We start from the raw sequence: 16,846 nt of genomic DNA, 5'->3' as shown, positions 1-16,846 counted from the left end.
ACACACACACACACACACACACATACACACACAGCTGTTTATATGTATATAAACAGCTATGTTAATTCATTTTTCTTTAAGAGGGAAGATGTAGAGATATGTTTATGAAAGATTGTGATTTGCAGATGCTCCCTCATCAGGCATAGTATTGTGAGTGTGGGAATTTGGAAATGTGCCCTGGAGACAGGTTGGGAACACCACCTGGCTGTGTGTAGCAACTCACTACAGAAACTCTCCAGTTTGTTTTATTAAAGTTATTTATTTAAAGTTATTTTCCTTTCTCATTCACTGATTTGTTATTTAATTAACCCCAAGATTGTTACAGACATGTTTAGTTTTGAGGAAAGAAGTCTTGAGGTGGGACCTGATAGGTCTTCAAATATCTTTAGAGGACTGTGATCAATTGTTCTCATTGTCCACTGAAGGCTGGATAAGAAGTAATAGGTTTAATCTGCAAGAGGGGAGATTTAGTGATATGGGAGATATGAGAACGTTTTCCTAAATATAAGGATAGCTAAACTCTGGATTAGGCTGCCGGGGAGTTATGGAATCCCTAGCACTGGAGGTTTAAGAACAGGTTGGACAAACATCTGTCAGGGATGGTCTAGGTCAGAAAAAGTCCCCTATTTCTGACTAGCTGTAGAAAGAAAGAAAAAGCTCCCATGGATCATCACTGAGCTCCAGCCCCCAGGTAACAAACAATCCCTCGCCCTTAGTGTGATTCCTGAGAGGAAAGAGGATTTTTCTGATGCGCACCCCTTGCTGCTGTTGCTCTATGCAAGAGGTCCTAGGAGCGTCAAAAGGAGAGACCTACTCTGGGCCCCAGAACTCAGAAAGAGCAGTAGCTCTGCTGCTATGTTACTGGAAAGCACCCCCTTACAGATCCTGGGAAGGAGTATGCATATACATTTTGCCCAGATTGGTGGTGATAATCTATGACGCATCAAGGGCAACTGGCTATCAACAAAACATTGACTGTTTATGCACTGCTGTTGAATATGTAGAATAAACCAGCTGAAGTAGAGAAATATTTTCCAGTTGACTTAGTTAAAGTAATATTAGATGTTGTGCGTAACTGTAGAATTGTGAATACAGCCATTTTGAATAGAGTTTTGATGTTCAGGTTGATGGTCCCTTTTAAAATATACATAGCAACTGATATGTGGAATGGCATGTTAATGTTGGAGGAGAAGAATATAACTTTTGGAATTGATATTTCAACTTTAACATTCCACAAAGGTTCTTTATTTGCATTTATAACACAGATAGACTAGTGGATGAATAGATCTGTATGTGTGTGTATACCAAAACTCATCAATTTCTCCTTTTATTTTTTCTGGCTAAGACTCTAAAATGACTAGTCTATTTTGGATTACAGTTGGATTACTGATAGCATTAAGTCCTAGTGACTCTCTCTTACTGACCCTGTTGGCAGAATTTAAACTATTCAAATTAAATACCATGTTTATAGTAATACTGACCATGACAACACTGCTGTGTTGATCACTGGAGACATTTTTAAGGATACTTTAGGGTGTATGCTGCCTATTTTGGAGGAGGAGCGTTGGGGGTACAAAATAACTACACTGGAATATATAATACCAGATTTTAATACTAGAAGCAATCCAAATCACAATAAACCTGTTACCTTTCATTGTAAAGTAGTGATCATTTGATGTTATATTAGATCTCTGCGTACTTAATTACAATATTCATTATAGTAAAGAAGGAGTTGTTCTTTATTGCAGCCAAAATTGTAACTTTATAGCACAGGAAGATGTATAGCATTTATACTGACCAGGGTAGTTTTAATCTTTTCCATATTTCTATTTCTCTCACTTCCTTCCACTGCTTGCTAGTCTTCATACAAAAATCCAAAATGAAAGATAAATGCCAAGCTCCGAAAGTTCTTTTACTCGGTTTTAAAATTTTTCCTTGTAAGATAATAAATTGAATCTAACTAGTATATCAACTTTGGAGAGGTTGAATTTTAACAGCTAAACAATATACAATAAATGGGAGGGAGGGGGGAAATATCCTTGTAACAAATTTAATCTGTCCATGATAGCAGAGTGCCCATTTTATGGGGCCACATTTATTCTCATAATTGGCTATTTCCTGTCTTTAAATGCCTATTTATTCATGTCTGCCACCTTTCTCTCAGTTTATTGGCCCTGTGGTCACCACATTATCTTTCTCTTCAAAATCAGTTCGCCTTTTTATGAAAAGAATTTGTGAGATGTTTAGCTTAATCAGAGTGCCAGATAGAACATGGACCTATCAGATTAAATAATTGCTGTTAAAACTACATTATAAAATGGCAAAACTATAAGTAGAATGTATCCATTTATTTTATCTGGATTTTATTTTCATGGGTTGTTAATTTATTGCCATAACTTTAAGAAAAAAAGTTATGGATATAAATAGTTGAAGTAATACTTTTAATGATTGGTGTTCATTGTAATGTGGCAGTTCTATAAGTTTTCAGAATGAACATAATATGAAATTCACAACCTACATTCTAGAAAAGATTAAATATATGAAAATACACTAACACACCTTTACCTCGATATAACGCTGTCCTTGGGAGCCAAAAAATCTTACCGTGTTATAGGTGAAACAGCATTATATTGAACTTGCTTTGATCCACCGGAGTGCGCAGCCCCGCCACCCCCCTCCCCCCCCCCCCCCCCGGAGCACTGCTTTATATCTGAATTCGTGTTATATTGAGGTAGCGGTGTATATTAAAAATACCAGACAGTTTTAATTACAAGAGGCCTAGAATATATATTTAGAATATTTATTGACTGTATTATTCTCCTTTTAAGGCTTGATTAAGCATTTAGGCACGGCCCTGTGTGAGTAGTGGTGCACAACTCCTTCCCTGTTTCTCTCTGGCTTTTAAGGATGAACCATATTTCAGTTGTGCCCAGACATTGTTGGCTGGCTCATGTAGAGGCTACTCCTGTCCATTTGCTCACAGTGGGAAGTATAGTGTGTGTGCAGCTCCTGCTCTGTCTCTTGTACTCAGAACCACCATAAGAGGTTTAATGCAGTCATTGGAGGGATGCCTCCTTCCCCTTACTCCCATGTCCAGCCATGTTATCTGCTGTCATAGTCAATCCTTTAATGAAGAATTTTTTTTAACAAAGCATGACTGGTATTAGTTTTAGTGTTCAAAGATTTTAAAAGGCACACTTAATTCTTTTATTTTATTTGTACGTACAAGACTGACTAAAGCTTCACAATTTGGATCTGAATCTGGATTTCTAGCACCCTAATTTGGTGGTAGATTTTCTTTCTGACCCCTCTCTAGTGTATATATTTAAAATAAATGTACAGTGCTTCTGCAATATAATGAGTTGAAGCTAAAAATAGGCAAGAGATATGGCTGAAACTGAAGATAAATCCTTCCACAGACTGGGAAGGAATTTCCACTTATTTATTTTTTGCATAGTGAAGTGCAGGTCCGCCCATATGGCTCTTGTTTGATCTTGTGAAGAAAGCCACTCACTGATTCAAAACGTTTGTTTTTAGGTGTCAGGTTGACCTGTCGGTCCTGAGTAGAGAACAAACTCACAAGCTGGAGTTGCAGCTGGAGGAAGGAGAAGGATGGTTGGTACTGCTGGTCACCCTGACAGCATCAGCTGCAGTCAGTATCTCTGACCTCTCTGTCAACTCCTTGGAGGACCAGAAAGAGCGAGAGGACATACTAAAGAGATATGTATGTAACACTTATCTCTTATCCTTTTTAACATAATGTTGCAAAGAATTAACTAACTACTATGAGAAAAAATTTCTGAACATATCTACTATGTAATCAATGGTGCTGATTTAAGCTAATAATTAGTACTAGTAGTAATTGACTTAAATATCTAGATAACATCATCAGAGCCCTAAAATTTACCTTTCTATAAATGTTGTGTACATGAATATTCAGCTACTGTATTTGACCATGTGTCATTTAAATAGTTAATTTAACTACTTTATGTAATTTTGATTATTTTTGTTTCCAAGTGCAGTATAATTTAAGATGTTATTTAGCAGTTTTACAGTATTTCAGAGAATCTTTACAACAGAAACTATTCATTTCAGTACCCATATCCTTTTCAAAGGTTTTGCAGTTGTTATACAGTATACTTGAAAGCAAGATGACTTCTTATTTTTTGACTAAATGTTAGAGTTTGGAGCAGTGGTTTGTGTCATTAAAATAATGATGTTAAACCATCTTTCCATTTCAGAATATTCTGAAACAAATTATTTTATTTCCCAGCATCCTCACATGGTGCAGAATCTGTGTAGTTTTATCAAAGCAACAGAGAGGGGAGCTCTTACTCCAGCACTTATTAATACCTAAATCACTAAAAGTAACTGTCTTTCTACATATGAAGAATTAAAAAAAAAAAAAAAAGCTATTTCCACTTAAAATTACAAAGCTTTTATTGTACAATGCTGCCAGGTGTTTAGAAGGCTTCTCTAGACACTCAGCCATTAAACCAAGCTCTGACTAACAAAGAGCTACTTAATTTTTTTTTTTTTTTTAGATTTTAAAATATTCCTATTCCCTGACTGACATCCTTTCAATAACTGAATTTAATAAAGATGTACCTTATCAGGCTGTGCAGATAACATGAAGTGCTAGTACTAATGCTGTACAATATTCTTCAAACAGATTAGCAGGATGTGCGCTTCAGCAAATTTATTCTGGCTATCTCCACTGAATCAGCTGTCTGCTAATGCTTGTACAACTCATACACCAATAGTGTTATCATAAACACAGTTTAATAGAGGTGACTTAGCAAGGCTAAACATTATATTTTCTAACCCAGCTAAGAGCTAAGGTATTGTGCACAATCTCTGAAAAATAATTACAATTATGTAATTATTTCAGATTTTGGTATCCACCAATACAGAGTCTGTTGTCAGAATAGATCTTTATAAATATAATGCATTCTGATAGATTAATTTTATAGTTACATACATTTTGTTATCAAGTGTAAAAATACCATATTTTTGTGGATTATTGTGGTAGTATGGTACAAGTTTACTGATACTAATAGTTTTCATAGTTTAGCAGCAGTATAGAAAAATATTATTGCCTCATATTTGTACATAGCTTTCTTAAATTCCCCTTTTGCTTCATAAATTAAACACATAGCATTATTTATGTGGTAAAAGAATGCTCAAATGATTTCTTATTCTGACATGTTCTTATATACAAATCTTCATTTTTCAAAACTGTAAATATGTTTTCCATATGCACAATCGTGTGCATATGAAGCTTAAGAAAACAAATAAGCATTGTTTGAAGGATGTATTTTATTTGATATGTGGTAGAAAAATAAGGTTTACAATTACATGTGTTCCAGATTTTAACATTGGAATGCCTGCTGAGAAATTGCAATACTTTGTTCACTAAAGTGACCCATAAATAGCAGCAGAAATAGAGGACAAAGACTTACAATACAGTATTTACAGAATTCAAATTTTCTTTCCTTAGCTGTCTGCTTATCTTCAGTGTTTGTGTCTGCCTTAAAGGACAGAGATGTAATAAACCTGTACTATGCAATTAGTGAGATGCGCTATATGATTTGGTGTCTTTATTTTAGGGTTTTTTATTTTTTGCTTTCTAAAAGAATCTAGTTGCCATCTGAAATGTATTTTGCACCCATTCTTGTGGTCAAAAGCAGTCCATGAGCTGACCCTGGCATCAGATCAAGTAGCCTTGGAAAATGACTCTATTACTGTCATTTAACCATTTGTAGCTGAACATCAGAGCCCTACAAATTAAACAGACATTACTGTTTGAACCGTTATTTTACCACAATTGTCTGAGAAGATTAATTCCTTTTGGGTTTGGGGGAGGAGCGCAGTAATGGGTACAGACCAAGAGAGATTGTATGACCTTTTCAGAACGGGTGTGCTGAACCTCTGGTCCCCCTTGTCACAGTTTAAAAACCAGAGGAGCTAGTTTAGAGAAGAAGTTGTTAGCATTCCATTTTTATTATGACATTTCACAGTCATCCGATTTAATGTCCCTTGACCGGATTGTCCACCGCGAGACGATGGGCTTGAAATGTTATTTAGAGCATTGATAAAAGGTGAGCGGTTCTAAGATGACAGCGAGTCATAAGGCTGGTGGTGTGACATTAATTTTCTCCATAACAGAGATGGAATAAGACGTCACGGTGACAAGCTGTCAATCAGTACTGGCCCCTCAGTGTATCTCGATGCCATAGGATGGGGTATTGCTTCTCCCATAATAGAGCTGAACTGAGATGCTCTCGCTGACAGCTGCTGCAGCCATACAGAAAATATATTATACAGCCTTTCATTAAAAAAATAAAGAGGACTCATCTCCAGAGCATTTCAATCTTTTCCCATCTATTGAGGGCTGAAAGGATTCACAGCAAATCATAGATTCCTCTGCTATGGAAATTTCAGGCTTCAGAAACCATCCAGGTTTTGAGGCCTTCAACAATAATCATAAATAAGAAGATAGAATATCTTTTGGTAAACCATTACTTAAAGTTACATATTTAAAGTAATGTATTAAAATAATTCATATTTCATAGCGTCCCTACAATAATATTGTACCATATGTCAGGGGCCCAGTCTGTCGGAATATGCAATAAATGACTCTAAATCAGCTGACTTGCTGAAACTAAAATTTCAAACAATAATTATTCTGCAGAGTCTGAAGATGGGTATCAGGTATTGAGTGTGAAATATAGCAATGTTGCCTCTTTGCAGAATGAGCTTACCAATGTTGTATGTGTTTTGGGGGGTTTGGGAAGGTTTATTGTTTTTTGTTTGTTTTAGCCGCCATGAAACTTGGGTTAAGTAGCTTCAAAAAAAGATGGTGCAGAAACCTTTTTGTAAATCTCTTCCCTTTCCACACTGAATTAGAAGAGGGAAATAATTTGTGTTATGGTACCAGCCCTGATAAGAAGCTTCCAAAACTTGATCATTATTGTAATAAATGACAGACTGTGCCAACAAACATTTGAATTATAACATCACTATCTGTAATTCCACCTCCACCACCCTCAATTTGCAAGCACATAAATAGAGGGTGAAGTATATTTTGATTAAAGTTTGTCATCTGTCTATTTTAAACAGATTTCTGAAGATAAACAAATGTTTAAAAAGATTAAAACATAATCCTTGAGAAAAACACTCTTCATATATGAAAAAAGTAAAGCATATGAGATTACACATAACTGCATTTCCTCAGCTCAGTATACCAAGGTCAAACCTTCACTGTAAACAATAAACAGTCAGATGGGACTTATAAAATTAATGTCAGAGTATGATTTGACTGTCAAAATTTTCTTATTAATAAAAGACAAGGATGCATTTTATACTCCTAACATTTTAATGGCTAAGTTTGCTATGCATAAATATAATATACTTTTCAAGCAGCATAACATTTAAGATTATATTCAAACTGCACCTTTAACATGTAGAATAGCAATGTTAGTTTACTCACATCAAACTCTAATTTTCCATAATAGTCAGTTTTACCCATGTAATAGAATTCAAAATCCTTGACTCAGTGTCTCTGTTGATGCTTGCATGACCTACAAACCAAAACATTGTTATAAATATTCAGACATAAGTAAGAGGTTTCAAATTCTTTATCTGTGTCACAATAATAGAATAAGGCCATAGGCATAAAACTGTTGGGCCTTAAAAAAAAAAATGGCTCCAAGTGTTGTGTTGATGAGTGACTTTGTACACAAATGATAACCTTTACAGCCAAGATTTTCAAACACTTCTGAAAATCAAACCACATCCCTAGGTGTCTAAATCTGGACTTGGAAGCCTAATTTTAGTTTCCCAGTTTTGGAGATCCTGATTTGGATGTATAACATATAAATGCTAGCAGTGGTCCTCTCAATTAACTGTGGGGTTAAAACTGCATCTGTGGAACTGGCAACTGCATTCAGGCTTTATAAAAAATGTTTCTTGCCTATTGCACTCAGTTACTGTAATACCATGCTGTTACTTTGTTATTTAACAACACAACAAAATACTGTTTCTAAATAGTTGTCTAACAGAGAATTCCAAAAAGATTGCTTATCATGAATAAAAGCTAATACTCTATTCCAGTTTTTTTTCCTTCCTTTTATAAAATGTGTCTAAATTATACATAAACCTTGGGGGTGGGGGAAAAGAGATTTATTATGAGAGTTCCTTGTAATGTACTGAGAGCCATCTTTCAGTCTCTTGTTCTCTCTTTGCATGTGTCACTCCTGTTAAGCACAGTGGTAGTTGCATATATTCCTCAAGGGGAAAAAAAATTGGCCCTTAATCACACATGAAATTGTCTTGCGCAAGCTATAACAAGGAAAACAGAAGTATGATTCTCATGTGCAAGAGGAACTATTGTATATTGGATCATTTTTATTTTTTTATATGTTGTTATGCTAAATGGGATATAAAAATTTAAAACTTTGTAGTTAATAGCTCAAATATCTACTATTAGGATAGTAATATGGTAGCATTAATTTCTTATTAATATATTTTATCCTGACCTGCTCTTCCATGTTTATCTTATAATGATTGGGTAATGGAATGTATTGAAACAGAGACTGATAACAGTAAGTTCCTATTGAAATTAAAAATTAAGAAGGCAATCATTTGAAACATAGCATTGTATTTAATGAATTTTGGATCGGGGAGGGAAAATCATTAACCTCTTTCCTCTCCACACAGCCCGTAATAACTTTTTATTATTATTGTTTAGAGCACAATGAGGATGTTTCACAACATGAAGGATGTAGGATTTCTACAGGTGAAGGTCATCAGAGCAGAAGCATTAATGGCAGCTGATGTCACAGGCAAGGACTGATTCAGTTTCTGTGATAGTAGATAGTATAATTAAAGAGTCTTGGATTTGGTCATTTTTTAAAAATCGATCAGTTTCCACAAGGTGTGAAGTTTACGGAAGATAAGTGTGTCAGAATTTCATTGCTCAGTTTGCAAATAATCCCATCTTCTATTCCCAAAAAATCCCCAGACAAAAAAACCAAAACTTTTTACATTCTGGCCTATGAGCCATTGTAATACCAGTGAATAGAATCCTATATAGAGTATCTATGGGAAAGGAGAAATACACCTTTTTCTCCATCAGAGGTCCTGCAAAGACATTTCATGAGCTACAAGTGCAGGACTTTATTCTTTAACGGATACAAATATACAAAATTCTCAGAATCAAAACAGTTCAAAATATGATAGACTCAAATATTTCTCTAAAGCTGTCAACAAAATAATCTTTTGGTACTTGCTAAAGAGCTTTCCACACTGTATGTGGTTTAAAATAATAAAAAAAAAATCTTCCAAAGAAATAGTGTCCTGCAATCAGCACTACAAATATAAATGACCCATTATAGGTAAAAGACTGGACCTTGAATAACCACTTCCAAAATAGTCAGAAGAAAATACGTTTTTCAAATCATTCTGTTTTTAAATCTTCTTGTTTTGTCCTTGTACTAAAGATTAGCTGATTGGATAATTTTGCCTTCTGCTTTTTGGAAATTATTTAAGAATAATCATTGCAGTCATAGTAACCATTTTTCTTCAGAAATATGTTATCTCTTAAAAGTACACCCACCTACACACTGCACATGCTGAATGGAACAAGATGAAATTGTCCTCTTTCAGAGAGTAGCCATTGCAGCTGTAAGAATTCATGAATATGCTGACTACATTAACCTAGTTGGCTTAGCTGCCACTTGGGAACTTGAAGTACAAATTCTTTCACAGGTATAAATATAGATATATGGTAGAAAATTCCTTTCCTAATAGTTCTGTGTAAATTAACATGAATATCAATAGTTTGTTATCTTAGACGATCTAACAGGACAAAAATTTTATTGCTGAAACAGGTCATCCAGTTGGTGGAACATAAAATAACAGATTCTTTCTTGGGCAGAGATTGGAGAAACACTTCTAAAGGTTCCTCACTCTGCTTTGACCTTATAATCCAATGTGGTCTGAACAGAGAGGGAGATTAAGTTATTCGGGGGAATGGGATAATTCAGTCTCTGACCTTGTTCAGTCTTGGATTTTTCCTGATCAACATGTCATTTGTGCCAGTTGCAGAAGTTTTTGGAAATACATTTGATTCAGTTAGAGATGTGCATAACCACCAAAACTATTTTCAGACTCTGTACATTCAGAATGACTGTCGGTTAGCAAGTGGAAGGAATATTTGATATCCTCCCCATTCCTATGTGTCCTAAATATTTTGTCCACCAGGAATAGCCAGAACAATTATTTATATAATATAGGTGTTTGTAAAGAGCTATGTATTTCAAATTTTGTACAAATTATTGCACCTTTTGGGGAAAAAAATGCCATCAGTTTGAAAGGCAACCAAAAGGTTTATTAAGAAATGCTGTAATTTACACCTGTTTTGTGTAATGACCTTTAGAATGATGTGTCTGATCTACCTTCAGATTAAATTTTGAATTTGAATAATGTGTGTTTAGAAATAACTGATGATTTATTTGCTGATTGTTTGGTCTTTAATTATTCATCGTATGTTCATCCCACGTACACCTCCAGTAAAGTGTCTTGTAAATAGCATTTAGGACCTCATCCTCCAACTCTTACTTAAGTGAGTAATCCTTACTGATATGAATAGACCAGCTGACATCAAGAACGCTACATGTGTGATTAAGAATTGCTCATATGAATATGGATCAGGATGCTAATCTTCATTTTTATCTATAATAATACAAATAATAATAATACATCCTTTTTTTCTGATTTAATCTTATGGATTTTTCTCCTGAGTCTAAGCAGCAACACACAGAAACTCCTGTACAGTACCTGTTTGATTTGCTCCCTTTCTGTAGGCTGAAAATATCCCATTTCACTTTCAGGCATTTTTTAATATAAAGTAATAAGTCAAAATTCATTAGTTTAGGCTGAATAGTTAAAAAAATCATAATATTCCATCATTAAGCATAAGCACAGAGTGAGAAAGATTTCTGTAATCTTTTAAGTAGTCATCAATCTTACTACAGTAAGAAAGAATTTTTTCCTTTCAAAATGTAAAATTTTTCTTTTGTTACTATACATTCATTGAGAAGCACTGTAATACTGTATTAACTCTGTGTGAATAAAGAGCAATTGAGAGTCCCATTGAATGAGGGAGTAAAAAGCACAAATTACTTTTTAATGAAACCCTCAATTCTTTTCCTTTCCACAAAAAGCCCAAAGCCTTGTTCAGCTGAATACTACTACAGTAGGTCACTTCAGTTAAGCCCCTAATAAACTGTTGATAGTAGAGGGTAGTTTTTTCTTTAGGCTCAATAGCCTAGTGTTGGACAGTGCACTTCAAATCATTAAAGTTAATACAGATTAAAAAAAGAGATTAACTGGGTGGTTAAGGCCTCCGTTTACAACTCCCACACATACACATGCATTGAACAAGACACGAGAGTGGATTGAAATTTCAGTCAAGTTGTGGGCAGGCTTTCACAGCCTGAGAAACTGGGTACTACAGTTTTGAAAATTGGTCACTGTTAAGTGTGCTATAACTAGGCTTGAGACATATTGAAAAGTACTATTTGGTGAACCCATTTATAGGAACACATGAAAAGGGCATAATCCTCTGAGGTGTTGAGTGCTCAGCACCCCAGCTTGATTTCAATGGGAATGGAGAGTGCTGAGCATGTTGTAGGATTGGTCTCTAAAGGAACTGACCTACTGTAAGAATATACTTTCCTTGCACCGGACAAAAATACAGAGCAGTGTATCTCAAATGTGGTCATGGAATTCCTGCCTGAGGCCAAAAATATTAGGGCCTTCACCCATGTCAACTTTTATTAAGTTGGGAAATGTGGTGGAGCAAAGGGCATTCACCTGAAAAATATTACAAAATAGATTTTTGGAATTCTAATTTGACCAAATGGAATAGAACAAAACACTCTGTTTGGTTTTTCTTTTCTGCCTTAGACATTTTCATTTAAATCCCCTACTGAACATTACTTATTCAGCGCTTGGGGGTGGGTTATTGCAGGGTTGCGATTGATTTTTCTACCCCAAGTCCTCAACAAAAAAAGAAAAAGTTCTCATCCCTTTCCGCCATTTTACCTTCAGCTAGCTTGTGATTCCCCAGAAAGGATCAAAGTCTCCTTGGAGAAGCAAGCCATTTGTGATATATACAATTAAGCCCTTTTAAATGAAGGTATATACTGGCAATATACTGAAAGGTAATGTGTAATGGAATCATCATGTAAGTTGATCTCTCAAATTAATATATTTTATGTGTACATAACCCAAATATATTTCAGAAAGCAGTAGGCACTTTTTAAAATGAAATACAATATCAGTTAAAGCAATAGTCACGTAAATGGTTTCTCCTTTCTGCAACAAGGTTACATATATAGAAGGCTTAGCCCTCTGGAGTGAAAAATGTACTGGTTTAATAAGATGGTGTTTGCTACTCCTTTATTAAGGTAGACATGTTCGTGCTTTTCTTTTGAAAAAAGCTGCCTTATTATCGATGGCAGATTATTTAAGGAAGAAAACAGAGGAAAAAGATATGCCCCCATTTTTATCAACTTCTCTGAGACTCTTATTATCTTAAGAAATAAGAGTTAGCAACTCAGATTCATTAGTAGTGCTAAATCTAAGCTCCATTTGACAGCCTGCCTAGAAAACAGTTTGTTTTGCTGTCTGTGGGCTTTAATTAAGATGTGTTCAATTCCAGTCTCCTAGCTCCCCCCACCCCACTTGCTGTGACACAGACTGGTGATCAGACGCTTTCAGATGGTCCAGCCCATGACTTTGACCTTCTGCTCAGTCCAGCGTTCCCTGGGGAACCGTTCAGCTCATGAGGTCTGATTTCACACTTCCAGGATGCCTCGGCTCTCTTAACAATGACAGGGAGACAAAGCCCTTTAGAGCAGGCCGCATGGGGACTTGTTTAAATTGGAAACTAGAGAGGAGTCAAGGAACAAGGTTATGGGCTACAGAATAGTGCTTTTAATAAAGAGCTCACAGCTCTGGTTCAGCTCAAAGAGGGCTACCTCTGTACAATTAATTGAGCCATTTATCTGGAGCATCTTAGACCTCTACTTTCTCACAGTATTATGTGATAAATATCAGCTAAGAGGCAAATGAGATATGCATGAAATGAATTTTTAACACTTTGATTACTGTGTCTCCAGACTTCATTAGAAGTAAATTTACTTGTATTTCTGACCTCATTATCAGTTGATTGTTAGTGTGTTTTAGGTTCTGAGATTTCAAGATAGAGCTTGGTATAAAAGGTATATTTTATTAAAGTCTTTACAATAGTTGGATTTACTGTCATAGATAGCACTGAGCTTCTTCAGAGAACAGAAAGAAAACGCAGTTTGAGTGAACCATTTTTAATATTTTTTCAAAGTTTTCTATAAGACACTCAATCCTGTTCCCAGTAAATTCAATGTTAAAATTTTGATTGATTTAATTGAAAGTAGGATAAGAATCAAGATGATAAAATTTCAAGAATGTGGAGTGCAGATAGTCTTTTTTTAACTGTAAATTTTTAAGGCCATGTTTTTTAAAAAAAAACATCATTTGAATTTATTCCTGAAATCTTTGCAAAATTTTGCAAATCAGATGTCAAATTTATGTGCACAAATGGTCATTCTGAATACAGATATGGAAGGCTCTACACAAAAAAATTGCTGGAGCAAATTTAGTAACCCTTTGAGATCATGGCTCCAAATATAATTTGCACTATCAAGTAGCAGCATATCCAGTGTCTATATAAATTTTTAAATCAGTTTTTATGAAAGTAACTACCAATCATGCAAAATAGACAATATTATAAGGTAAATACAAACTCAAACAGACCCTAATATTTTATGTACTCAAAGGCTTTAGTCTGCACTTTTAATTAATGGTCTTTTTATTTTTAAATTATTAAAGGAAAAAACAAGTAACAAAACTATGTAAGATGTTTATTTTCTGTTCCTTAATTGGATGAGCAGAGCTCTCAGAATCAGGTTTTTGGTGCAAATATTTATGATTACTAACCTGAAATTTGCTTTATGCAAATATTCTGCAACATTTGTTTAAAAGTGGTTGTTGAACTGAATGTCTTTGTCAGATATCCTGAATATTCATGACACTCAAACACATAATTAATCAATAACAATGTCAATGTGAGGTAATCATTTCTGTTTTATAGATGGAAAACTAAGAAAGGTTAAGTGACTCGACTAAGGCCACAGACTGAGTCAGTGTCAAAGCTGCCATTAGAACGCAGGAGTCTCTTGGTCTTGGTCCTGTGCTTAATCCATTAGATAAGGCAGCCTCTCATAGATTTAGCTTCACACATTTTAAGCCCAGAAGGGACCATTATGATTATCTAGTCTGACATCTGGTATAGCACAGACCATAAACATGCTGTTGAGCTATAGTTCCTTGTGCCAGAGGTCATACTAGCTGCTCAGTTGCAGGCAGGTGGCTGGTAGGGAGCTTGCAGCAACCTTTGTGACATTAGAGGCTGCCTCAATGGCACTGACCACCACAGTCATGAACTGTCTTGCAGTTTTTCCAAAAATGAACAAATTTTGGCAATGGGTTTCATAGATCGCAATGGCCAGCCATGGGCAATTGCATCATGATTTGTGATATTTTCAAACAATAAATGACAAACGTTCAGTTCTAGCAACTGAATTACATTTATGTAAATATCCTTCTGAGGAGAAGGCCTATGAACTTATTTTTGATAAGTGGAATTGAAAGGACTTCTGACATTTCTAAGTCTTCAAAATAAAGTCATCACTGTTGCAGGTCTCAAAGGAAAGGTTTGCTCAGGGCCAGGAGGGGGTGGGAAGGGAATGACTGAGAGTATAACATGAACAGTGCAAAAAATAATTCAGATTATGTTTATCTTGGGAACAGAATTGATATTCAAGTTCTAGCCTAATTACAATCTAGCAAACTCTATACTAGAATTTGCTTGAGTAATATAAATACGATAGCTTTATTGTCTATTGGAGCCCACACAAATTTAGGTTCTAGGCTACATTCATTCCTGATTTTTGCTGGTACATGGTCCTTCTTAGTTTAAAAACAAAATGCCAAAGGAACAATGTAACCATGTTCTTGGAAAGAGGCATGGACAGGACCACATGTTGATTCAGTGCATCCTCACTGTAGCCATCTGTGTAGCTTAGTGGAGCTGGTGGGGGGTGCTGCAAGTGAATCTTCACTGGGCACAGTGGGCTTTTTGGGGCATATAGAGGTACATTGCACACTTCTTGTGTCTGCTGAAATGAATCTAGCTCTGTGAAGGTTAGCAGTTCTAGGGAGAGAATAGATCAATGGCAGCTCTAATTAAGAACATACAAATTACCCTTTTGGAGAGACCATCTGTCCTTTAAGTCTGTTATGCTCTGCTCTCTCTAAAAGTTATTAATATTGGATTTTTAAGAGAAGGTATGAAAAAAAGAAATACAAAAAACATGATGCACATAATTCTATGAAGTAAACATTCTACCTGATCCTAGTTGGAAGTCATCTTATTTCCTGTAGTATGAATATTGGTGACTGTCATTTTAATCCAAATGAATGTATCTGCAAATGCTAGTCATACACATTTGAAGTCTCACTTTTTAAAATGTCTAACCTATGTACCCCAAAAATATTATGCAGGAGAGCATTCTGTACATTAATATTTTCATGTTGCTTATAATTAATACCACTTTATAATGAAAATGTTTTTGCATTTAACCTATGTAAAATATAACCAGTGAGAAATTTAAATCAAGGGCCAAATTCGATGGCCTTTAATCAGGGAAAACTCCCATTTATAACTTTGCATTGTTAAAGTGGTTGGGACTAAAGAAAAGGGGAATCAAGAGCACTGAAATACAGTAGCTAAATCCATTCCATCCTCTCAAATGCCTTTTTCATCATTGCTGCATGAAGTTAAACAGAAAAGGCCAAAAGTGCAGTGCACCAGATGAGAAAATTGAGATGAAATCTACAATTGTGTGATTCTTTAAAATATAATTTTCTATTATGTACCTTTTTCTTCTTTTGGGGGGATTATTATTGGACAGTTTTGTGGGAAAAGTGCATTTTAAAGAAGGATTTGAGGTAGTCAAAATAGGTAGGTTAGTAGATCCCAAGTTGTCATATAAGATTCAGTGGGAGCATTATGGACCTTTTCCAAAGCCCACTGAAGTCAGTGAGAAAAAGACTGCAATTGACTTCAATTGATTTTGAATTAGGCTGTAATATAATGAGAGGATAAAAAGGGGGATGAGATTAGAGACTTTGGAAAAGTGTCACCAGTGGTCTCATTGTTCATTCAGATACCATATGAGAGGCAAAGTTTACTGAATGGTATGGTGGCTATTTCCTGCTAATATTTAAAATGAGTAGATTAAAAGACATTAATATGGGTAAGCATGTCTTGAAAAATGATTGCCCATGTTTGGCTTTTTAGCATCATAGAGTTTAAGGGCAGAAGGGAACACCCGATCTTCTAATTGGTCCTTCTGTATGTCACAGACCATCAACAACCTTCAGCACCTGCACACTAAACCCAATAGTGTAATTCTTTTAGTTTATTCTTATTATATCTTAATTATCTGTGCAGTGCCTTAGTGACTTGGCATGGTTGGAAGGAGAGTACAAAAATGCAACTACATTGCTTGAAGAATTACCTGAAATAAAACGAAATTTGCCCTGAAATAAAAAAATTTCACTTGGAAGAAGAGGTGCTAGGAATAAAAGAAGTTTCCTCTGGCTTCTGCACCCTACAACAGGTTTGGAGCTTTGGTGGAAGGGATAGGTTAGGGCCATGGCCACGTGACTTGCT

The 16,846-nt window shown here is 35.3% G+C and overlaps 1 protein-coding gene across 3 annotated transcripts in view; it reads left to right on the top strand.

The window, feature by feature from the left end:
- Window positions 1–16,846, top strand: part of MCTP1 (multiple C2 and transmembrane domain containing 1) — a 311,966-nt gene that overhangs the window by 146,654 nt on the left and 148,466 nt on the right. For all 3 annotated transcript variants that reach the window (XR_004646273.1, XM_034774661.1, XM_034774660.1), the window contains 2 exons: window positions 3,538–3,724; window positions 8,753–8,846. Coding sequence is in view for 2 of the 3 variants with exons in the window: in XM_034774661.1 (XP_034630552.1) it covers window positions 3,538–3,724; window positions 8,753–8,846 (281 nt within the window). In the remaining variant the exon portion in view is untranslated. The remainder of the gene's footprint in view (window positions 1–3,537; window positions 3,725–8,752; window positions 8,847–16,846) is intronic.

This window comes from Trachemys scripta, chromosome 6 (assembly GCF_013100865.1).
Source record: "Trachemys scripta elegans isolate TJP31775 chromosome 6, CAS_Tse_1.0, whole genome shotgun sequence".
Classification (NCBI taxonomy): Eukaryota; Metazoa; Chordata; order Testudines; family Emydidae; genus Trachemys; species Trachemys scripta.
This window is presented reverse-complemented; position numbering and strand designations above follow the sequence as displayed.